A 23,440-nucleotide genomic window follows, 5' to 3' on the forward strand; every position below is an offset into this window, starting at 1 on the left:
CGCGGGTCCTCGCCGCTTCTTGCAGATATGATACCAACGGAAAACAGACGGAGAGTCCCTATACGGGAACAAGTTTATGTAAATGACGCTAAATAACTAACTACAGCCTAGTACAATACTTGGCCGCAGTACTTGCGCTATTAGTAGCACCAATACAAAGTTCTTCTTCCTCATGGCACATCGCCCAGAAATCCAAGAGAACGATCCATCTGAGATCGATCCAATATGGACATCAAGCCGTACTGCACGCCAGATATACGCCTTGGGTGAAGTCGAAAAAGTAAGCCGTAACATCCACCGCATGGTGGGCGCACCGCTCACAATCCCGTCACTAGGACATAACCCGTCTCCTATCCCTTGCAGCGTCCTCTGTCTCACTGCTCACTCTCCCTCAGACGGATGAGCCCGAGGACAACCTCCCTCAAGGAGAAGAGCGCTCAGAACAGTTCGTTCTAGAAGTCAGCGAGTACTTTGAACGGCTAGACGTCAGTCATCACACATGTCAAAAAAATTTATAAACTCAATTTCCGTAGTCAATTCAAGGAGCTATTCGCTCTTCACTGGCTCATATCCGCCAGTCACGAATTGCACCATCTGCAATCACAGCCCCACCTCTCGGATTCGTTCCCCCTTCACTCGGCGTCGGTCTTCCAAGAACTGCAGGGACCAGAGGCCTGCAAGAAGAGCGCGTAGATCGAGATGCATGGGTGGGCATACTCGACGCCCTCACACGCCTCAAGGCATCACAACAGCACGAACAACCAATACACACTTCCCCACATCACGCAATGAATACATGAGTCCAACTAAACTATAATGAGCTGCATGTGTCTATCCCGAGGCCTTCGAATCCAAATGTCTAATATAATGCAATCAAAAGTCAGGTTCGTACCATCGCGTGATATTTCAAGTTTACAGCCGAAACTTACACACTCGCCTCCTCCAGTGCTTCCTCGGCATGCAGCAGCTCGACGTCTTCTGCAAACTCAGGTTGGGACTTGACCCGTATCTTCCAAAAGATGCGCGCATAAGGGTGACGCAAGGCAAAAGCTAGAAAACGACCGAGATACGCACGACGAGTTCTCGTAGATCTTGTACCGCCTTGCCTAGACGGTTATCAGAATCCTTGATCATCCTGTGTGACTCTTCCAATATCCTTTTCTGATCGGCGTATTGTCATGAACATGAGCTTCAGTTGGTGATGAATGTAAAATGACTTTTGTCACGCACGGCACTTTTCACGTCCCACTCTTCAGCATTATTGGCGATAAGCTTATCGAGTTTCCGCTGCTGCTCTTCTGCTTCTTTTGCGTACAGGATGTGTTCCTTCAAAAGCCTGAGAAATAGCGTTAGCGCTCTGCGACCCCAAAGTCGCGCGCTATTCTTGCCTTTTCGCCACGCCTGACTTGATATTCAGTTGGCGGTGAACGGCAGGCTTGTCTGACATAGTAGTATGGGAACAGACCTTATCGATCGATAAGGTCAGATAGCTACTACCGCCGCTCCACAAACCCATGATTTCAATTTATGTGCGTTTTGAACTCAACCATGGATACCAGCAGGGCTCGATCGAATTCTTAGCATCATTTCAGAAATTCTGTTCAGAAAGCGGAAACATCGATTCATTGCTTGAGATATAGTATGACATAAATGCAGTACCCTCGCCAGTGCAAGACAAGTACAACTGCTACCTACAAGAAGCTTGACAGAATCGACAAAGATAATGCGTGTGGAAATAGCGGTAATGAGACATGGCGATTAACAATGTGTGATATGCGGCGGGCGGCGATGTGAACCAGAGCACGAGGATATGCCAGGAATGTACGACCAGTGCATCCAAACCCGCAAGCGGGAGTAGACAGAACGTCAAGAACTGCAACAATAACCAACTCCTAGATCGCCGTATGCATCAGGCGCTCAAGTCCTCCTCTATGCACGCTACACTTGACTAGCAAATGAGGTACAGAGAACTGACGAGCTGCTCAGAGGCATGGAAATGTCGAAGTGGAAAATGAAGGCGGTGACCGTAAACAATCTTCAAAAACTCCGCTGCCAACCAATTGCTGCACTTGCACACAGACATGCAATGCTGTGGTCGCCACGTGTTATCCACGAGATAGCTTGATGATCTCGCGAAAAGGGTAGGGGTCACGAAATAAGCGGTGATCAGTCGCCGGATCATGACAAAAGGTGATAAGTAGGATGATAATAAAACATGCCATGCGTGCTAGATGCGGAATAGTCTTCGTAGAGGACGGAGATGAATAGCTACGTAAAAAAACACCCATTCCAGAAAGGCAAGGATGCCCGTGAGAGTGTCGCCACTGATGATGCGCCCATGTATCGGCGCGCACGAGGCACGTACCACAATGAAGTGGTCGTCTCAATGCGAGAAGGATGAAATGGAAACGGAAGGGGGGGAACAGAGGATGGCGTGATAACAAGAAGCACACGCAGATGCGGCGAAGCGTGCACACCACTTGGGTGGCAAAGTGCCTCGAGCTGCTCTGCGGTCTTGTGTCGTATCGTATTCTCCACACATCATCCGGATCCAGTCGGTATCCTATCTTCATCGTCAGGAGTTTTCTACTTGTCGATGCATAGCAGTCGACGTACGAGCGGCGCAAGCGCCACTACGCGATCCTAAACCTGTCCAAAAATGAATAGAACGTCACTAGGACGCCTAAAGCGCTATCCATGCAACGCAGGAAGACATAACGATGCGTATGAAGTTCATGACGAGTGCAAAAATAAAAAATGCGTGCTAAGTGTCCGTTGAGTGTGCGTTAAACCTGTAGTCCGGCGACAGGCATTCCAGTGTCGTGTGATCATGCGAATAAACAATGCTGATAATGTAAACCGACGGTGCTTTTTTGAGGATATTTCGAGCGATCCTACGTCAGCACAGCAATCAGAAATTTGACTGTGATTGCTGAGATGCTGCTGCGACTGCGGCGGCAGCAGCGGCGTGACGTTGCTCAGCGGTGCCGAGCATCAACGCCTCGTTGACGCTAAACATAAGATGAGATTATAGTAAAGCGGTGTCGATAAGAAACTTACGAGCGAAGTCGCTGTACTTCGGCCTCAGCCTGTTGGAGTCTCGTCTGGAGCTGTTGAGCGGTCATCTCGAGGTACTTGACGTGAGTCGTAGCGCGGTCTAGGAGCGAGACCTTGCTAGACTTCTGGTTGGAGACCGGAAGAGCATCCTTGAGTCTGCGGTAACCGTCCCGAAGCTCATCACGACGCCTCTGCTCTGACTCGATGCGTTGACGACGAATCGTCTCGCGACGCATGTCAGTGCTGGCGTTAGCAGGGATGGTGGGCTGGAAATCATCATCTTCGTCATCAGAGTCGTCATTCCTCGACTTTCTCCGCGTAGCCTTTGTAGCAGAGCGCGTGGTAGGCGCCGCAATAGGGTTGAAGCGGTGCGACCTCGGCACGGCAGCAGAGTAAGGAACGGAGTGCACGGAGGAAGGGGAATGGGTCCCGCTTCCACGGCTACGCCGGCCTGAAGTAAGGCCGTCCGACGAGAGCTCACCAGCGCTGAGAGAGTACACAGCGGGCGGTGAGATACCGTTGTCGGGGGGCGTGTAGGGGCGCCCTGGCGAAGCAGTCGTGTATGACGTGCTCGAAGAGTAAGAGTACTCGCCGATTGAGTTGGTAAGGTTCAACGAATTGAAGTCCAAGCGAGGGGACGAAGACGAGGGTCCAGGGACTAAAAATAGAATACAGTTAATTGTTGTACTCGTGGGAATATGAGTCATTCAAATACTAACGGGACATCGTGGAGACCCCATAGGGGGACTGAGGGTACTGCAAGTACGGCTCGAGGTTGGCAATCGAGTCATAAGCAAATGGGGTGTCCATGAAGTTGGGGCTCCGGGGGTGCTCGAGGAGAGTTGATTCCATGAGGGCTGATTGAAAAAAAAAAAGCGATGTGTCGATGTACGGAGGGCGGGTGCTTGCACTGCAGCCTAGGTAGAGATGATCGTCAAAATAAGCTGACACTTGAAATATGCTGGGGATAGGATGCGTTAAACAAAAGGACTAGGAAGAATAATAAGAAAACAACAACGTACCGAAGCCGACTGCACAATAGAACAACAGAGCTGGAGAAAGAAAAAAAAGTCGGAACTGGAGAACAGGAAGGTAGTCGGAATATGAGGATTTGAAGAAAAGAAGGGGATGAGGAGACTTGTTAGTGTTTTGATTCCGTCTAAATATCCCTGGCACAAATGACTTGACATGATCCGTTTAGGAATGTAAATCTCACGTTACCAAAAATAGAAAGTATGGTATTCCCGCTGCGCCTCGTGTTTGTGCCTTCAACCCTTCATGGCCAAAAATGACTTCGGAATTTCTAGTCCCTGTCTTCTTCTCTTTAGAGCGGTTCCTATCTTTTCACAAACGGGGCTTTCATTGACATGCCGCATCTCTTCCCACTCAAGTCTCCTTAGTCTAGCAATTACTGCCTCATTGCCCGGATCCTTTCCTGAGCCAATCCTAACACGGCCAGCCCCCACTTGCCATCAGATCATCAATTCCAAATCAGCTACAACCCGCTCTCCATTTTGTCTGTAATTTGTATCATCCATTTCCTTCCATTGCTAAATTGTCATGTCATCTCCATTCTTTCACTTCTTGCCCGTTACCCAACCCTTTCTCCGAGCGTCAGTCACGCTCACCCTAAGCTAACTCATGATCGTCTAGCCCATTTACCACCATAGCATTTTTCATGTCGCTTCCTCTGGGTTCGATTCTAACCGTCCCCCCAGAACTCCAAGTCCCGATCATACCGTTCTCAACCCTGACGCATTGCATTATTATCTTGCTGCGCCCGCCGCGCCGCGGCTCGGTCAACTCGTAATGCCCTGTCTCGCCGGTGACACCATCTAGATCCGGCTGGCGCTTTCCGGTGACCCTACCTGCCGCCCGTGTTATCGAATCGGTATCTGTGATTTTGCTTCAGTTTGTCCTCAAATTCGGTTCAATCATTTTTTTCTCAACATGAGGACAAACCTAGCACAACGTTTCGTTCATCCCCCCGCTACTCGCGCTAAACCTTATAAATTTCGATCCATGCTCCGATCACTACTAGTGTCACTTTTCTCGGCAACTATTGGTCCAATTTAATATGTGCTGTCATGCAAAGCTAGTTTTGAATTCACCCACTTGTGACTGATCACATGAGCCTCCGAAGGTCTCCTGTGCAATTGTGATCACCCAGCCGATTAGTAAACGCACTATTGAAACAGTTTTTCTCTAGGGCTTAAGGCGTTACTAACGCCACGAAGCAATGTCGTCATCTCGACATCCCCTGATAGTATCACGGCTGTAAGTCAGAAGAATTTCATTGTGATGACACCACAAAACAATTACTCGCGCAGTTATCATATCCCAGTGGTGTTACGCCGTGGGTCCGTATTTGGTACGCGTCTGCGTAATTGGAATACCTTGTCTACAGCCGAGAGCGCGCGTACCATTTTAGATAGTTCACAACAGTGCGGGCCTTGGCCGCCAATCAGTGGGCTTGCATCAGATCTCACGAATCCACTATTAACGTACGAGTTAGTCCAAGTGAATAGATGCGTGACCTGAGAATGGAGGATGATCAATCAACATCAGATGACGTTAGGGAGGGGACGTAATTAGACTTTAAGCAAAAACACGCACCAGAGGCGATGCCTGCCATTCACCTACACAGCTGTCAGGTCCGACTGTCTCGCACAGACTAGAGTGCATGACCACAGTTGTGCACTGACGGACCAATGCGATAGAAGAATTTCGTTACAGCGGCATTCATATCCCAGTAGATGCGGCTAAACCCTGCATTAAACCTCTGCCGTGTGGAATGGATGAGTGGGAAATCTTTTGACTGGTCACAGAACACAGCCGCAAAGTAGGAAGCATGTATGTGCACATGAATATTCCGGGTGGACCAAGAGACGGCCGGATGAGTTCGCAGAGAGCAAGCAGAGTTCAATATGTCCACTTGTGCTAAAAAAGAAGCGCAAAAATGGTCACGCATCATTTCACGACGCCTAGACTTTCCTCGGATCGGAGGATTGTGAAGTCTTCGCTCGCCGGGGATCTACAAGCAGCTTCGCCCGCGCAGTACTACAGAGACCCCGCCGCTTATCATGAAAGCAAGAAGCAGGCGAAAATAGTAACGCCGTAAGCAAAGCGCATCAGCTGCGAGGCCCTGAAGAACAAGTCGATAAGACTGTAGCATTAGCCTATCATGAGCCTCGTTGTGGGTGAACGAAAACCATGTAGGATCGACGGTTAAAATTGTTGATTCTAGTGCACGGAGAAAAGTAAGCGATTAGTTTCATGTGTAGAACTTATCGTGGGCCGTATCAAGCCTTGTGATTCCGTTCCATTCTGGAAGCATCGAACAAACAATGGCGATATGAAGGTAAGGCCCCTAGATCGGTAGTTTACTATATCGCAGATTGAGCGCAGTCTCGAGAGTGTCGAGTCACAAGTAAAAACCTGCAAATCAGCTCCTCGCTGTGTTGATAGCAAATCAGTGGAGCGGTGAAAGAGCTAGTGTATTGCATTTCGCGGAAAGCTGTGAGGTTCGGCTGGAACAAACTGAAACGCAAGTGTGACGGTAAGCGAGTGACGCCTTCTTGTCACGAGTGACACAAGACTTGCCTTGCCCCCGCAATGCCCCCGCGTCACTTTCAGCTGAAGAGATCGCCTTTCCGATTTGTTTAACAACACGAGGAGATCTGTTCTGATCATCCTGGCAGGAAAGGGTGATATCTGCCCCATGCATGGGTACGTGATGCGGACACAATCATCAAGGACCATCTCGTTAAAAGCACTCACGGTCTCACGATCCAATGGCTTGCATAACGGCGTGTTCAAAACTCTACTTTGCTGAACTTTGTCTAGAGTGCGCACTATCCTGTCACAAGGTTCGGTCGAAGCAATTGCATCACTAAATTGTCCGCTGCGCAAGTTCTTGTGATCCCTGGGGTTATTGATCTTACCAGCTATAGGATCCTGATCATCAGCTTGTCGATATGGACAGCTCCTCTCGACTATGTAACGTTTTACACAGATCAGGATGTGTTGCGTCACCCTTTCACGTCTATGAAAAAAATAAACATCCGTTCTCTCTGCGCTCTATGGAACTGCCGATAGAACTTCCTCGCTATCCAGATTCATCTCCGCTGAACTTATCAGAGCCCCATTCTGGAAGGAGCTGCTAACCTACTTTTTTGGGGGAGCTTCTCTCAATCACGATAGTTTTACAAGATTCGGGACCGGTGGAGCTCCTCGAGTCTCGGCGTCGAGGAGTACTGCATTGTCAGCTCCGACCATAGAACGTTGTGTTTGTAAAAATATTCACTTACCATCCGGCAAGTACGCATCTCTCTAGCTCATGGGTCATCATGATCCAGCGACTGATTTTATATCACCCGCATCTGTGGAGAAGAACTCCCCATACTAGGAATATGAACTCAGTGTGCCCAATTCTGACGATACCTTATCCGAGGACTCCAGAGTCTATTTGACAGTGGTGTTAGAGCCCCGGAAGCCGGGGATCTTCTTCCTGTACAGCCAATCGTGTATTACCCGAACTTGGAGGGCATTTTGCTTGTTTTCCGCCACAATATATTTGTGTCATTCATGTGGAGTTGTGACTAAGTGGGTCAAAAATCCGAGGGTTATTTGGGACCACTAACAAGGCGCTCCGCTACCGGTATCCCGACGGATATATGATTGTCTGGATCATCGAACGATCACTCAGATCAGTCGATCGTACATGCCACCTGATTTGCCCTTGTCTGGACCACAAGAATGAGGATGATAGAATGATATAGAAAAACAGAAAAGCGTGAGGCGTTGAACAAACTACTGTACTGACTACAGATGATAGATCATATCTTCGGGGGTTGTTCTACAACTTCCTTCGGTAGGCACCTTTTCGCTCCAACCCTCTCCTAGAGAGAGCACCCGCAGCGCAACAACTTCCATCAAGAAAGCTAGCTGAAGAGACAATTGACCATCAGGTCAAAAAGTTCTTCGCCGAGCGGGTTATATAATTTGGTGCGCCCTTTCCGTCGGTTCCCGTCGAGTGAGTTCGTGCAGTATTCGTCAAGAATGAGTTCGTTCAGTCGTGTTGAGTTTCGGTCGTAGCAAGCCGCACCTATGGTGTATAATGGCGGGCAGGTGTGTGGACGCGTTACGTATGAGTAAGTGATAGGGACGGGTGGATAGATGGTTAGATGCAGTCGTGAGAAGAGTGCAATACATGTTAGTGATAGGATGGGATGGGTGACCCGAATACTTGGCGGTTGGGGGATTAAGCTTTGAGGGAGCGATAGTCCACTGGGGAATAGAGCGTTCACGAGGTGATGTAAGGTGGAGACACGGTCTCAAACGCCTATCAATCAACGAGATGAAGCACGACTGTAGTAATCGAGTGCTTCCTCGGATCGAGAGGGGCGAGAATTCGTATCGATCCTGCAACATCAAGTTGTATGAGAGCTCGAAGGAGGGCGGATGGACGATAGGATTGCGCATAGCGCATAAAACGTCCCCAGCGCCCACTCCTTGACCTGCCTCGTCAAAAGCTAGATACCTCTCGACTTTTTCCACCGCTGAGCCGCAAAACACGAATAAGAAATACATGATGTGCAGTGAAACAAGATGCGGAAAATGATGAAAATGGGTGGCAACAGTGTCCGTTGAAAATGGCCGAGCCACAGCACCTCAGTAATCTGAGGCAGGACTGCGCGAATCCTCTCGTGGAGGCTGTTGGCCTTGAACATGAGCCAGAGAATGATTTTGCATTCCAGGCTCAGGGGGAGGTGACAATGGTCGTGCATCAACACCATGAAGATTTCCCGGTGAAGGGGAGCTGCTCGTGCCAAGCGAGATTTTCTCGTTTACGGCACGAAGGCGTTGAACCTCCTGCTCCAGCACCATAAGACGGGCCTGCATCTCTTGCGTCTGTTTGTCCAGTAAGATGATATGATTGGTAGCTAAACGCCACAGCGTCAACAATCCAGCGGCGAAGATTATCATTGATCGCCTTACCTCGCTCGAGTAGCGACACCTTGCTACTCTTCTGGTTAGAAACTGGTAAGACATCCTTCAATTTGGCATAGCCATCGCGTAATTCGTCTCTACGCCTTTGCTCAGCCTCGATGCGTTGTCTGCGTGTTGCCTCCTTTCTGGTGTGAGCCAAGTTCTCCACGTATGTAGCGCCCATGTTGTCTTCGTCGTCTGAGTCGTTTAAGGAACGAGCACGGCCACGACGCCCAGAAGAACTAGTGGTAGGGGAAGGGGTGGGGTTGTAGCGAAGAGATTGGCGATGAACTAAACTAGGTCCACGGGATGACGATGGGGAGCCTGTCCCGCTGCTGTTTCTCGAATGGTGGTGGTAAAGGCCGTCCGCTGATGTGTCAGATCCTGAAATGGGTGGGGACAAAGGATCGTACATGTGAGGTGAGGGCGGAGGGGGTGAGCCAGCAGGCAGATTCATTGACACATGTTGTGGCGATGAGGTATACACGGGTGGCGGATATTGATGCGTTTGATGCGTGGGCATGAGGCTAAGATTATGGAACTGCAGGCCTTGATGCAAGTCCGGCGCAGATAGATGGCCTACAAAGAATCAAGAACATGAGCACATTATCAGATCAACATGTGTTTAAGGCGAGTTTTGGCCTCGAGGATGAAAAAGTACCCACGAGGATGATGAGGGTTAGGATGCTGCACGACAGGAAAGGATTGCTGGTGCTGCATCGCGTGGTGGTTGTACGCGAGGCTGTAAGATGATTCTTGCTCGGCTGGATAGAATCCATAAGGACTTGCATGTCCGAGATTTTGGTTATGATCATCGGTTATGTGCTGTTGGTGTTGGTGTTGGTGCTGATCCATTGGACTGCTGTGAAAAAAAAATCGTGGATGGGTCGTGGTACAAAATGAAAACTTGGAGCGCGCAAGTTTATCGTGAACTAAAAGGTAGAAAAGAAATTTAAGAAGAAAAGGAGGAAGCTAAGAATCAAGTAACAATGGTCACCGGTCACCCCCAAAGTCTCCAGAAAGCGATCTCCTTCGCTAACAAGCTACGGAACCAAACCGTTCATAATAATTCGGGCGCCTATTCTATCACATCCATCAGTTCCCCTGTTTTCCCTTTGTTTGTACACCATGGAGAACAATGCAACTCAAGAACAAAAAATCATTCAAGTCCTACATCCATCCCCCTCTCCTCCCTATTGTACATAGAGTTCACCCAAACACCACCCGGCCCATTCTAAGCCGCCGGCACCGCTTTGTATTTTTACCATGCCTCGAGGCTACCGTGTGCATGTATATTCTATCACTGGCTGGATCTAAAAAGACGAACACGCTGCACCCAACTACGATTGCACATCAGCTGAGTCCACAGTAAATTCTACAATATTTTGAAGAACGAATTTCACAATGGATTTTTTTTTTGATTCCGGATGACTCGGTTGGTGTGGAACGGCTGCCGACCCTCCGATCGTTCCTATCGATGGAAAGTCGATAATGAATTGATAGACAGCAACACTTCCGCCGATATTTCAACACCCCTTCATTTCCGGTTATATGGAGTTACTCGTTCGTGGACTAGGTCACCTGCTAAACATATCAGGGTTCTGGTGGTTCTTGAGCGTCAACGGGGACTCACCAATGTTCCAGATCGTCGACCCATTAGAGTGATGTCTAATGTCAAAAAACTTGAAGAAACTTGATCGGGAATGTTCACACACTAGAAGTCCAGGTACAACTTGATTGTGACTCAAGTATGTGATCCTGTCAAGTGTTTTCTACCTGAAGATTGTTGCAGATACCTACCATCGTGTCGGGAATGAGGGATTGCAAATGGACGGTTGTTCTCCCGTATTTGAAGGACGATGAAGGACGGTCATGGGAAATCACTGTCTGGTTAGGAGTAATATACCATCGCCGTCCGAAGAATTACGTTGCCTCCGCTACTCTGCGTCTAGTCCATGATGGAGATTGTCAGACTTCGTAGTAGAATTGCAGGGTTCTCGAGTGTCCGCCCGTCGGGTTCCAGCAACAGATAGTCATGCATCTGCTGATAGTGTCCATATTCGAAAGAAAACTTGTTTGCAAATTCGAGGACTGCAATAGATAGCTTGTTGGACGTCCATCGTGGTATTGTCCACACCTGTCTTGCCCAAACGAAGTGCTTTTGGAAATCGATGAGGATTTTCTTGCAATCGGCAAGAATATAGCTTACTACTAACCAAGATTGAGATTGTATTTCAGGTACACTTTTGGTCCAGCGTAGCAGAGCTAAGTTAATGTGCGCTTCGCTGTTCCGACCGGACGTGCCCCTAAAAGCATCGCACAGAAGAAATCAAAATCATACACCGGTCCAGTTCACGGGAAAACGGCCGTCTCCCTTCCAGAAGGGCAGTCAAATAGGGATGAGGATGACCCTGATGTTAGGGGATGGCGATGCGGCGGCTGCTGTGGCGGAGGAAGACGAGCATCGGATAGAAGCAGTATCAGCCTATCTGGCTTCTGCATACAATTTCTTTGCCACCGGCCTGTGAGTGTGGGCGTACGCGACAGACACACGCATGGCTATGGACGTGAGATTGTTCTGGGAGGCATACTGGTCATTCTCGTTGGTCACAATCCAGTAGAAATTGTATAAACCATCACGGCTGCCATGTACGACTTCCAAATGAAGTGTCTTTTACTGGTGCGCTGGCATCGCCAGTTAAATGATGTTTTGTGACATCATGATTGAGTAAGTTGCAGCCGTGCTGTCCTGTCCAAATGTTACCAAGTCAGTTTCAATTAAACGAATAACAAACAATAGTTGCCGGTGCTGATACACTGGAATAACTTGAACCTGCGCCTGTATTTGACTTTTGTTAGCGTGCAGTTCACGTCGAACTTGGCCAGCACAAGTGGGCCCGCTCTTAGAATTGTCTTCAAGGATGGGAGTGATGATGTTATGACTATCGTGCGGCCTGGTATAGATGCACTTCAAGTTGTTGGCCTCGATCACGGCGGCTCTTAACTTACATGCAATTGGTCGACGCTGAGCAGGTCAAATACAAAAACATCTCCAAGTGGAAATTGTTTCTCACAGTCGTCAACGGAAAGTTTGCAAAGCTTTAAGCCTGCCCCATGTAGTGTACTCTCGAGTCTTAAAGTTGTCTTAAGGCTTGAGGTACGACTGACCTTAATTTCGAGCAAGGCGACGACAAAGGACGGTTATTTTATGAAATCTCCCAGAATAGTTGCGCCAATGTTCGTTCATATATTTCTGACACTCCAATAATGCCTTGCTGACCCTGTGTATGATGATGGGTTCAGAATACGGATCACCTAGGTTAACGTCGCTGATTCCAACACCGCTTAGTGTGACGCCCAAGGACCATTTTCTCTGCTTGCCCAGTGCTGAACTGCTTGGCCAGCAGGTCTAACCACTCCGTGCCAGTCAAAAGTCATGACAGCAACAGAACATTTTCATGTCTCTGGAAACCCACAAAGTCTTCAGCCGGGGCAGTGGGCTCCGCCTCGTGCACCTTTACCCCCGCATCGTCTTGCGAAGATAGCTAATGCCTTGGGAGTCTCTATGCCTTCTCCCGCAGGATCTAATTCTTCATCTGCATACTTGTCTGCTTCCTTTCCTGGCGCATCTCCCACCACGAGTCATACTGATCTTCCCTGGCGCGTGATGACACCGTCTGCTACATCTACTCACAATGTTGGATCATTTGCGTCTTCATCTCAGTCCAAATTCTTGCTGCATGTCATACCACCTCTTCACCTCCTTCACGACTTCGACGCGTCTGATCCATTGGAACCTGCACCTCCTCCTAATGCATCGGGATATCACACGCAGTTTAGACGCGGTACCCTTGTCTCTCTGCAGCCTTCGCTGCATGCGCAACTGAATGCAATTGCCAAAGAATATGCATTGCCTAGCACAATCGGTCTCATCCTTTACCTTATCACAACTTCCCCACAGAGCCGCCAGAATAGTCCAATGCCTTATGCCACCCCCAATTCAGGAAACGAGGATGCAGAGGAACCAGGTCCACGCATCTCCGAAGAAATTTGGAAACATATCTGGGGTCGAGTTCTGAAAGCTGAGCGTGAAGAATCTCTCACACTTTCGCGGGGAGTAGGCTCTAGTTCCTTCGGTCTGGGTCTAGGACTAGACTCAACGGGCCAGTCCAACTTGCGCCCTTTGGTCACCCCCATGCGGACGGAAACGCCGCAACCGCAACCTATCACATACCCAATTACTCCTTCGTCTACCGCGTCTTCAGTATCCGATCTTCGGTCTCACTCTAAATCTGCCCCTCTATCATCCTCATCATTGACACACTCGGAACCAGATACCCCCGATACCTCCCATTCTTCTGATAACGAAATACTTGGCGTTACGCTGCCAGGTCTTAATTCACCCTCTATAATACCTATACTTGCAAAAGTGGAGTTTGATATTGATCGACGGAAAGCAGCGTGGTACGAGCCATGGTTGCGTGGCCGTCGAATGACCCATACTAAACGTGCCGAGAGTCGTCAAAGTAATCGAGCATATTCTCAACCACGTACGGAAGGAGATGGAGATGAAAGGCGTGCGCCGTTCGATCTAAAACTAGTGGGGAGGATGCAAAATGCAAGCTCTGTGCCCAGCTTTACTGCATCACTGTCTTCAAGGGATGAGGGCGGCACTGGTGGATATGCTCCCCTGTCAGATTCCACGGACAAAGCCATTGACGAAGACACAACAAGGGGGGAGGGCGGGTATAATCCTCTGTCAGATTCCACGGATGAAGCAATTGAAGAAGACACAACAATGGAGGAGGGGGGCACTGGTGGGTATACTCCCTTGTCAGATTCCACGAACGAAGCAATTGAAGAAGACGCAACAACGGAGGAGGGCAGCACTGGTGGGTATACTCCCTTGTCAGATTCCACGAACGAAGCAATCGAAGAAGACACGACAACGGAGGAGGGCAGCACTAGTGGGTATGCTCCCCTGTCAGATTCCACGAACGAAGCAATCGAAGAAGACACAACAATGGAGGAGGGCGGCACTAGTGGGTATGCTCCCCTGTCAGATTCCACGGACGAAGTAATTGAAGACGATGCAACAATGGAGGGAGGCGGCATTGGCGGGTATGCTCCCTTGTCAGATTCCACTGACGAAGCAATTGAAGATGAAGCAACAATAGAGGGAGGAGAGGGAGGCGACGTCGGCGGGTATGCTCCCTTGTCAGATCCCACAGATGAAGAAATTGACGAGGACATAACAACATGCGAGACTGACATTTGTCATCATGATCCTCTGGTGGACATCTTCGGCAGTGATGCAGACACCTGGGCTGAAATGCGCGCTGAATCGCAGGGCAATCAGCCTGAGATCAATCCAAATGTAGTCGAGCTTGCGTTGGATGTATCCTCAATCACTGCTATGCCTGAACAGGCACAAGCGGAAGATGAGGTGGATGAGGTGGAAGAGGTTAGGGATATCATGTGCAGGATGTCAAAGCCCATGTTGACCTTGTCGATACCATCTTCACCGAACTCAAACTCACAGCATCTGTCGTCACCCCCGGTAGCAAGTGCTAAGAAGTCACCTCCCCTTCCTTTGGTCCTTGCACCCAACGACACAAGAAATAGCCTTGTTCTGCATACTGGATCCAGCCCGAGGCTATCATCTTCCAGTGAAGGCGACGGTATGAGTGTGCCCTATGCGCATGCAAGTCCAAGAGGGATCCCGGTCACGGATGAGATAGGTGACGATGATGAAGCCTCCCTAGACATGGACCAAGAATATATGCGATCACGGAGTCCTGAAGAAAAGCGCGGCGGTGCTGTTTTTGAAGACCTCAATCTTGGTTTAGATCTCGGAGACGGAGACGAAGACGAAGAGGTGTGTTTCCGCTGCCAGTCTTATGCCTTGCCAGTGAACTCTATTTGTAGTATGACGAGAATGATCCGAATGATCAACGCAGAAGCCAATATCTTATGAGAGCCAAACTTGACGAGATTGAACGGGTATGCTAGTGATACATGTGCTCATCTCGTGATTCTGACATCTAGGAAACTAGACTTTGGCACAGTTTTCTCCGAGACACATCAAAACGGATGACTTGGACCAAGATATTACGATAACTCATACCCGAACGAAGTCGCTTCTCGCACTTCATGCAGGAGGAACTTCGAAATCATTAGTTGATCGTACACGTGATATTCAGGCTACAGGGTGAGTTCAATTTGAGCTGTCAGTAATCTTTCGGCTTAAGAAAGTTCAGAAACTCCATCGATCTTGCGGATGCAAGCGATAAATCGTGGCCTACTGTCTCCTACTCATCTATCGCTAATAATTCGCAATCTCCAAGCTCCCGATCACATCGGCCTACAAATCTCACTCCGTCACCACCTCAACTTGCTATCAACGGTGTGTCGACAGGTGCCCCAAAATCATTCGCTCCACCCTCGCGGTCTTCATCACCCAATACTCTCTCCACAGAGACCAAGATTCGCAAACGAGATTTGGAGCCATCCATGTACCCACCACCCATGCCCAATTCATTTAGAAGGCTATCGGACATGGCAACTGACTCCCCCATACCGCTGTCTCCTGATCCTTTTGGTCGCTACCCCTCTTATATCGAATCAGAAGCTCACTCCACCCCAACGTATTGGGATCCTGCAACTGGGCAATTCACCAGCATTCCTGTCGAATCCAGACCATCTTTGTCATCTGTGGATGAGGGTTCTGTTGCTTCTACAACACCCTCCAGCCGATTCTCTGCTGACTCGGAAAGTTTTTCGGTGGATACTGCGGCTGCCAAAACCTCTACTCCTCTCGTGAGCGTCAAGACTTTCAAGAGACTTTGGCGTAGAAGCAAATCTGCGTCGGTGTCGGCTCAGCAACCTCCTACGCCAAATGCTACACAAACTTCGTTCCAGGGAATTGCACCTCCTGCTCCATCGTTGCATGATCAACTCGGGCCGCCGCCGCAAAAAGGATTACCTCCTATGCCTGGGACAAGTATGCCACGAACGCCCACACGATCATCGTCTCCGACAATTCCTTCGTCAGAGAAGACGAGCGTCCGTAAATCGATTCTTAAGACCTGGAAATCAGTATCAGGCTCCACAACCTCTTCTAGTGCTCCTTCAGAACCAAGACGAGATACTGAAAGACCCGTGTCTAACGAGACCATAAAGCCTCGGAGGTCGAGCGTCTTGGATGCTGGGATACCTCCAACCCCGAAACTTGCTGAACAATATCTGCCTTCAAATCACGCTCGAACTGGCAGTGGCATTTTTGAGCGAAGAAAGTCTGTTGGACGATCTAAAATGGGGGCCTCATCGAATCTCTCGACATCATCTCAAGACCTTGCTCTCTCATCTAAGACACACTCGCGGACACTGTCGTCCTTACAGCAAACATCTTCACCTCTACCACCTCCAGGTTCTGTATCTCCTGCTCAGCAGCTAACCCCTCCTCGCCATTCCAAAGTAGACAGCAGTTTTGAATCGTCACAGTACGAGCTTGTATCCTCCTCGCCCCGACTATACCCCAGCTTGACTTATCCTTATCAAACACTTGACCAGGATTAATCCTTCGTTCTTGGCGGGTAGTGTTTCACTTTTGGTCTTCACTGTTGCGGACGTTGCATTATTCCTCTCGTTTCTTGCTTTCCTGCCAACGTCACATTTTTACATTATATATCGTCGCTTTACTTCATTACCATATCTTATTATTGCTTTCATTGCATACAACTGGATTACACTTGGACAAAAATAACAAACTCGGCAGTCTGGCATAGATATCATGATGCTAAGTGCATAGAGGCAAGAATCATCATACAATGACATGATCACGAAGCATTCAATATAGCCATGGTCCATGGTGCTTGTAGCAGCTGAGCGCTGAAAGCCCGATGGGCCTTCACAGATCAGTAGACCAATGGTCACACGACGACTTTGTAGTGTATTACGATAACGGTTCATCAAGCCCAGGACTAGTCGCATGCTCCCCAATTGAAATACTGATCCGTGACCGTCGTATCTGGAATAAACACATCTTTCTTGTTAAACGTCCTTGCAGCGACCATCAAGTTAGCATCAACAACAATATCAGAGGAGGCACGACGCGCTGGATAGGTACAGGGGCACTCAGGTTTTTTCCCCATCTCAGCTCCAAACGGATCATCAAAAATTGATATTTTCGCGGGTAAAGAGGTATAACCTCCTACTCAGAGTAGACGGCATCGGTACTTGGCCGTGCATTAATGTTCTGATGTGATGACCATGGTTCTCTCATTTCATAAGAGCAGGGTCCGAGTGCGCTTTTATGTGGAATTCGTTATTGAGCTGTAAATTTAGGTTACTAACATCGATTCCTAGCATCTTTTAAGCATGCTAGCATTTTTCTGGGACATTCGTCAGACCGCGGTGTTGGACGGACGCATGCTTGCCAAGACACTGCATCCTGCGTAAGCTCTTCCAGCATAAACGACATTGGCATGTAATCGAAGATCACTCTTGATTCTCTGGGGCTGGTATGGGACTAGCACACAAGGTACCGCAAGTAGAAGCATCTCCGCGTTTAACAGCTTCTTCATGTCCAATTAGTATATATCCTTCTGTCTACACAGTACGGATCGGTCAAGGATTAGAAATCATGTTCCGTCGAGTCCTTCCCAATAGCAGACGTGCTTGACGATCCCGCGGATACAGTCTGAATGATCGAATCAAGGTAGTTGGCTCCGCTCCTGCATCATTAACGTTGAGAACACATCGGGAGCAGAACCTGGAAAGGGACACGAACCACTTCTGATGGGTGAGGACATCACAACCGATTTCCTTCTCCTTGCGTTGCACAAGCTCCACATAAGCAAGCATACCATCTTCCTTGAACCGTGCAGCGAGCTCGGCTGGGTGGATATCCAGTAAGCGACAGGGTGTTAGCATTCAGGAGGGAACACACCAGTAGCAGCAGCATTGCTGTGAAGCCCAGCAAGGGAAATTAGTGGCAAAACAAATCTGGGTTCATCGATGAGGCAAGCCCATTTGAAGTAAAATATTATGTATCGCACCCTTCCTTTCCGAGTTCCCATATAAAGTTCTTGAGATCTGCGTCTGCTCAAGCCGCTCGTGCTCTCAGACAACGAAGACTAGTATTGGGGAGTAACGTACCGCTAAACCCTGCCTGCGACCAGTTGAAACTAGGGCTCAGATTGTATACAAACCATTTGCCAGGGTATTTCTCTCGGATCTTTCTCGCAAAGGTTCTGGCCTCCGTTAAATCTGGCTTACCAGTTTCCAGCCACAACAGGTCTGCGTAAGGTGCATACACAAGGGCACGGTCAATGGCTGCCTGAAGGCCACCAGTGGTTCGATAGAAGCCTTCAGGTGTGCGAGGGACTGCCAAAAATGAGTGAAGACCTCGAAGCATTGGCAGCTGTACTCACGGTCCCAGCTCCAGTTGATATCTTGGCCAACAGCCTCCCGAGCAATGTGACGTGCTTCGAAGTTTGATTTACCGGCCACTGCCTTCTTGTACTGCTCGAACACGCCGCGTGGGTTGGAACTACTGCTAGACAATAACACTCGTTCGACGGCTATGCCACATACTCAATGTGGCGGACAGAAGACGGTGATAAATACGTGCCTTGATTAAAAGTGATCAACTCGTTCAGTGAATCCCATTCCTTCTCAATTCTTGCTGCATCCGCACTGCTTGTGGCTCGCGCAAGAGTTTCGCTGAGAGGTTGTCCTTGCGTCGTAGTACCGAGGATATATCTAAGGTGACTTATTTCAGACTGACACCAGGTTCTAAAATTGGGACTTACGGGTGATCAGCAGGATCGATGCTGGTAGAAAGGAGCCTGCCACTTTCAGCATCAGTGCGGCCAATGAGCAACATCGGAGATAGAAGCATATCAAGTTGGAAACGAGCCGCAACAAGCCGCGATACATGTGTGCTTGGGGGAACAAGAACCTTCCCTGCAAGGTGTCCGCACTTCTTTCCACCATGAAGTTGGTCCTCGAAATGTATGGCTGAAGCACCTGACTCGGCAAAGAGCTTGGTGAGTTTCATGACAGCAGAGGTCCCTCCATGACTGAGACGTTGTGAGTTAGATATGAAGACCAGGTAAGGTGCGTGCCTTCTACCCAGTATCTCCATCCGCAATAATTGGTCGTAAATAGTCGATGTATGGAATCTCTGCACGCTTTTCCAGCAATGCGGACATACGTTCATCATAATGCTTCCGGTCATGAAGTTGCTGTGCACGGAAAAGGCGGTGAACTTGGTTTGGTACGGTTGTATAAGGGTAATCTCTAATACGATATAGATGAGAAGAGCGCGAGCATGCACATGATCCGGCACGTCATTACCCAAAATCAGGACCGACTTCATTATTGCCGGTAGTTAGCAGAGAACTTGTAGCCCAACCAGAAACATATAGGACTTGTTGATGCCTTGCCATTTGGGTCATTTGAGCCGGGTCAATAGCACCCATGGTGGGCACAGGTTGACCTTTAGAAGCTGCCTCGGTGAACAAGGCGAAGAGCTTGTTGGCAAGGAGTGTGGATGGCAGGGGAAGAACAGGGGCAGAACCCTGCTTTAGCGCTACATCATGAGCGGTGTATGGACGGGTGGTGGAAGCAAATCGAGGCAAGGAAAAGAAAGCGGAGACATCTCGGACGCGAGCATCGAAGGCAGCGGTTTGCTCAGCTAAAGATGGCGGGTGAAGTGGCAGGGTAGGAAGCGAAGACATCGGACGTACTGAGGTGCCTAGCCTAAGCACCCTGCCTGTCGGTGGACGAAGGAGAATCATTCTAACGGGATGGTGTCGTGAGATGATGAGAAATGATGTTAAAGCGCTGACGGATGACCGAAACCTAGATTGAGGTTAGGGTTACGAATGGGGATCTATCGGGTACTGTGGCTATGAAGGAACTTCCATCACGACAACCGACTTACCACAACAGAAGTTGATTTTAATCTCCTGACTACATGACTCAACAAGCCAATCTAAAATAGTTGGGAGTGAAAAGCACCCCAAAAGCGAGTTCAGGTTGTAACTGGCGGGTCCTTCCAGTGGGTGGTCGTCAGGTATACTCCGGCCAGAGACAACGATTTGATAGAGAAGCTAGTTGCTGATCTGTGCCTTCGAATCGCTTTCTGCCGAAGTATGATGTCGAAAGTGGGTTCCTCCTTGTTCTCCCTCTGACTGGCACATTATGTATCTAGTCGAAAACACCGTCGGGTTTCATGGGTGGGAACTTGAGAGATGTAAGTACTATCTTGTGACCGTGTGTGTGTGCTTCTACGATGTTGCCGATCTCGAAGAAGGAGATATGATGCTTTCGTTGGATATTTGTTTTCTGTCCATTCAAATAGCTCACCTCATGTCCCTTCCTCGAGGCTTTATATCCGCACACTGAACGCCGTATTTCAACTCATTGTTTCCTTGGATTTATATTCATCCACCAGGCTTGACTTTATCTCCCATGGAGTCCCCTTCATCTAGCTGCTTGCGAGTCACTCGACTTACACTCATACACGCTGTCCTTGCATACGTATCTCCAGAATTCACTACAACGTCGCGTCTACCTCTTATGCTGCCCACCGAGATCCGCCTTCGTATCCTCACCCATCTGCATCTCACACTTTCAGCCTCCTTACTCGGATCGCTTAACCAGAGCTTACAGAGCGCCTTGGATGACCTTTGTGACAGCTGCAAAGCCTATAATCTTCAAGTTTACGGTCAAAACGCGTCAGACTGGCCTGAAATCAGGGTCACAGGCGGTTGTTGGTGTGCCAAGATTAGGGGGCGGCCAGAGATCGCTCGTGCGCGTAATCGGTGGAGTTCAGATGCATGCGTCGATGCCAAAATCCGGTCTCCCATAGCTGATTATGATCCGCCGCCCTACTTCATGACTCACTTGCGTCAAGTTGCCGTAACGTACGTGTCGCCCTCGCCTTATACGCGTGAAATAGAGGAGATGGTGGCATCGCGTGCTGGTGCCAAGGAGATTGATGCTTTAGTCTGGAAGGTTCTACGACAGTTTCAGTGCTGTGTCGCACCTTCAAGAACGAGGGCCTGGAAGCTGGAAGATGAACTTTGGATTATTCCCATGTCTGCAAGGACCTCCGACGGGTCCTCGGATGATGAATTATTATGCACGGTCCAGCTCGCCCTAGACCTGAACCGGCACCGCGACTTTGTATCACATTCGAAACTACATCCTCGGAATATGATGCTCAGTGCGCCCTTAATGACCGATTCCCCTGGTGAGTACTTCAAGTTTACTTTGTTCCTGTCTTGTTATGATGGCTGATTTGTGTTTAGATACGTCGAATCTCGGGTCTAGAAATATCTCAATTATATGTGGTGTCGCCATGGCCTGCGTACTATTAAGCATAGGGTATAGTGCCTGGTAACAAGTACTCGCATATTCCATTTCCGCATGTACTTCTTCTGCTCTAGGAACATGATGCAACTCCTGGAAGAGTTCTCCGTCTATGCCGCGATCGTATCTGCCCTGCATTCATTTATGATTCAGTACCACATATGGACCTTAGTTTACCAATAGGTATACCACTCATCCATTTCCTACTTATCACCCACATATATCGCCAGAAATTCTATCCAGAGAACTTCGCAGATTGGGCGAGACGCTGGGAGCGTGCGACGATAATCCTCCCGTTGCTAAACGGCCCCTATCCAGGGAAGTTTCCGTCCATTCCTTGGAAATACGGTGATTAAAAGTCAGTTGGCGCTGAGATTCGTAATGGGCGCGCCAGTTTCACTGGGACTCCTTCTTCTTGCACGGGTGATTCCCAGTGAGTATGTATTTGGTAAATCGTGCGTGACCCGCATCTGTGTCTCTAACAATCTCGGAGTCTACAGCTGGCGTTCCACCGGAAAAAGCTAACGATAGAGAGTAACTCGTTTGACTTCCTAGCATTCGACAAGACCCTTTGGTTTCCACTGATAATGTCGATGACCATTTTTTCTGTAGAGTTTCCCTTTAGAGTAGTTGTATATGCGATCCAAGTTCGATCTCAAGGATTGAGTCGAGAAGTAATATATACGACCTTCTCGCAAGATCTTGAGAACAGATTTGATACGGCCATATGATGAGTGTCTGGAAGAAGTTGGAGCGGCCTCGGAGATGCGTGGTGCTGTGATATCAACGAAGCCGGACCCCCAAGGCCTCACTATCCAGGCCCGGAATGATCGCAGGCAGTGATAGATGGAACACAATAAAAATAACAATAGCTAGTAGACGCGCGAAGGCAAAAAGCTCACGTCAGCTCGACATCCAAATTCAAACCCAGATGAGTCTATGGACAGCGGTCCCTTGCCTCGTAGTCTGTGTCAAAAATCATCAACGATTTTGTCTTCACCGCACCCTTAAGCCACATGCGTGCAGGAAACTTATCTGTCTCGTTACCAAGTACAACGCAACCATGTCGACCTGTTACTTGTCGTGGAGAACTTCAGATTGGCATCGAGACACCCTACTCAGGGCTTTCCATACCGCATCATAAACAGCCCGGAACTGCCTCGCGGAGCGGCACAATTATACATCTGCGCTAGAGGTCCACAATACTTGTTTCGACCTTTTCGCAACGCGAAGCTGCCGCTGCATTCAGTGGTGCTAGATTGCTGCCTGTAGCTGCAACATCATGTGCCATCCGCCGTGACGATATACGACGCGCAATCGAACTCATAGAGCAGGGTCGTGGCCAACAATGTTCGCTGGCCTCTCGCCTGCGGAGTCCACTCGAGGACCTTGAGTCGATGACTCCCCACCTAGCTCACACTCTTCGAACCCGGTAAACACCTTTCTGATGCCCAGGTTTCAGCAGGTAGCACAAACCGAGTTGCCGCTGACCGAGCAACGATGGAACTATATGAGACTTGCAAAGCAATGGGAAGCTGCAGTAGTAATCATCAAGCGTTCTCGCGATTTCTGCTTCCACCGTTGTATGCAAGCAGCAGCCCGCCATGGCCCTGTCATATCCTCGTTGCGAGTAAGGACAAGATCATGCTACCCATTATCAACGTCCTCAATCTCATCCTGAAACTTAAGCACCGCTCTCGAATCTCTATCCAACTGCGGCTTTCACGTGTATTGATCTCCATGCCGCTAGTCATGTTCTTACACACAGACACTTTCGGCTCTCATCAGATTTAGACAGATGGTGAAGAAGCGTGTGCCTCCGTCCTTCGTGGCGATCGGATAAGGTCGACCGGGTGCAAGGCAAGGGTCTCTTGGCTGTCGACAGCGAGCTCGAGCTTATCCAGAAGCTTGTCCCTGCGATGGCCAAGCACACCACTGCTTCTGGCTACGCACCCACACGAGCGTGTGCACTCGGAACTTTGCAGGAGAACATTTGGGCACATCTTGC

General features: G+C 49.1%; 7 protein-coding genes across 7 annotated transcripts; 3 read left to right on the plus strand and 4 right to left on the minus strand.

The window, feature by feature from the left end:
* Positions 1-172: 172 nt before the first annotated feature.
* EDB93DRAFT_1090439 (uncharacterized protein) lies at positions 173-800 on the plus strand (the record flags this gene model as incomplete). The annotated part of the gene is made up of 3 exons (XM_041446272.1): positions 173-280; positions 396-485; positions 534-800. 3 exons carry the CDS (start codon positions 173-175, stop codon positions 798-800), a joined length of 465 nt encoding a protein of 154 aa, XP_041304787.1.
* EDB93DRAFT_1164428 (tubulin binding cofactor A-domain-containing protein) lies at positions 463-1,571 on the minus strand. Its single transcript, XM_041450138.1, has 5 exons — positions 1,389-1,571; positions 1,231-1,336; positions 1,075-1,161; positions 930-1,009; positions 463-859 (listed from the first exon to the last, which is right to left on the minus strand). Exons 1-5 carry the CDS (start codon positions 1,514-1,516, stop codon positions 832-834), a joined length of 429 nt encoding a protein of 142 aa, XP_041304788.1. The 5' UTR covers positions 1,517-1,571; the 3' UTR covers positions 463-831.
* Positions 1,572-2,911: 1,340 nt separating this feature from the next.
* EDB93DRAFT_1253224 (uncharacterized protein) lies at positions 2,912-3,909 on the minus strand (the record flags this gene model as incomplete). The annotated part of the gene is made up of 3 exons (XM_041453420.1): positions 2,912-3,011; positions 3,061-3,715; positions 3,777-3,909. The coding sequence occupies 3 exons, from the start codon at positions 3,907-3,909 to the stop codon at positions 2,912-2,914; spliced, it is 888 nt and encodes a 295-aa protein (XP_041304789.1).
* A 4,743-nt stretch (positions 3,910-8,652) lies between these two features.
* On the minus strand, positions 8,653-10,356 carry EDB93DRAFT_711102 (uncharacterized protein). The gene is made up of 3 exons (XM_041457179.1): positions 9,714-10,356; positions 9,058-9,627; positions 8,653-9,002 (listed from the first exon to the last, which is right to left on the minus strand). Exons 1-3 carry the CDS (start codon positions 9,901-9,903, stop codon positions 8,731-8,733), a joined length of 1,032 nt encoding a protein of 343 aa, XP_041304790.1. The 5' UTR covers positions 9,904-10,356; the 3' UTR covers positions 8,653-8,730.
* Positions 10,357-12,484: 2,128 nt separating this feature from the next.
* EDB93DRAFT_1090446 (uncharacterized protein) lies at positions 12,485-16,626 on the plus strand (the record flags this gene model as incomplete). Its single annotated transcript, XM_041446273.1, has 5 exons — positions 12,485-13,724; positions 14,241-14,926; positions 14,977-15,051; positions 15,105-15,259; positions 15,336-16,626. The coding sequence occupies 5 exons, from the start codon at positions 12,485-12,487 to the stop codon at positions 16,624-16,626; spliced, it is 3,447 nt and encodes a 1,148-aa protein (XP_041304791.1).
* Positions 16,627-17,484: 858 nt separating this feature from the next.
* EDB93DRAFT_1164456 (isocitrate lyase and phosphorylmutase) lies at positions 17,485-19,973 on the minus strand. The gene is made up of 10 exons (XM_041450139.1): positions 19,411-19,973; positions 19,186-19,353; positions 18,864-19,133; positions 18,683-18,813; positions 18,483-18,632; positions 18,208-18,435; positions 18,108-18,150; positions 17,999-18,054; positions 17,840-17,945; positions 17,485-17,783 (listed from the first exon to the last, which is right to left on the minus strand). The coding sequence occupies exons 1-10, from the start codon at positions 19,851-19,853 to the stop codon at positions 17,684-17,686; spliced, it is 1,695 nt and encodes a 564-aa protein (XP_041304792.1). The 5' UTR covers positions 19,854-19,973; the 3' UTR covers positions 17,485-17,683.
* Positions 19,974-20,529: 556 nt separating this feature from the next.
* On the plus strand, positions 20,530-21,440 carry EDB93DRAFT_1253228 (uncharacterized protein; the record flags this gene model as incomplete). Its single annotated transcript, XM_041453421.1, has 2 exons — positions 20,530-21,313; positions 21,394-21,440. 2 exons carry the CDS (start codon positions 20,530-20,532, stop codon positions 21,438-21,440), a joined length of 831 nt encoding a protein of 276 aa, XP_041304793.1.
* Between the last annotated feature and the right edge of the window lie 2,000 nt (positions 21,441-23,440).

Source organism: Suillus bovinus, assembly GCF_016758785.1.
Source record: "Suillus bovinus strain UH-Sbo-P2 chromosome Unknown EDB93scaffold_56, whole genome shotgun sequence".
In the NCBI taxonomy this organism is placed as follows: Eukaryota; Fungi; Basidiomycota; class Agaricomycetes; order Boletales; family Suillaceae; genus Suillus; species Suillus bovinus.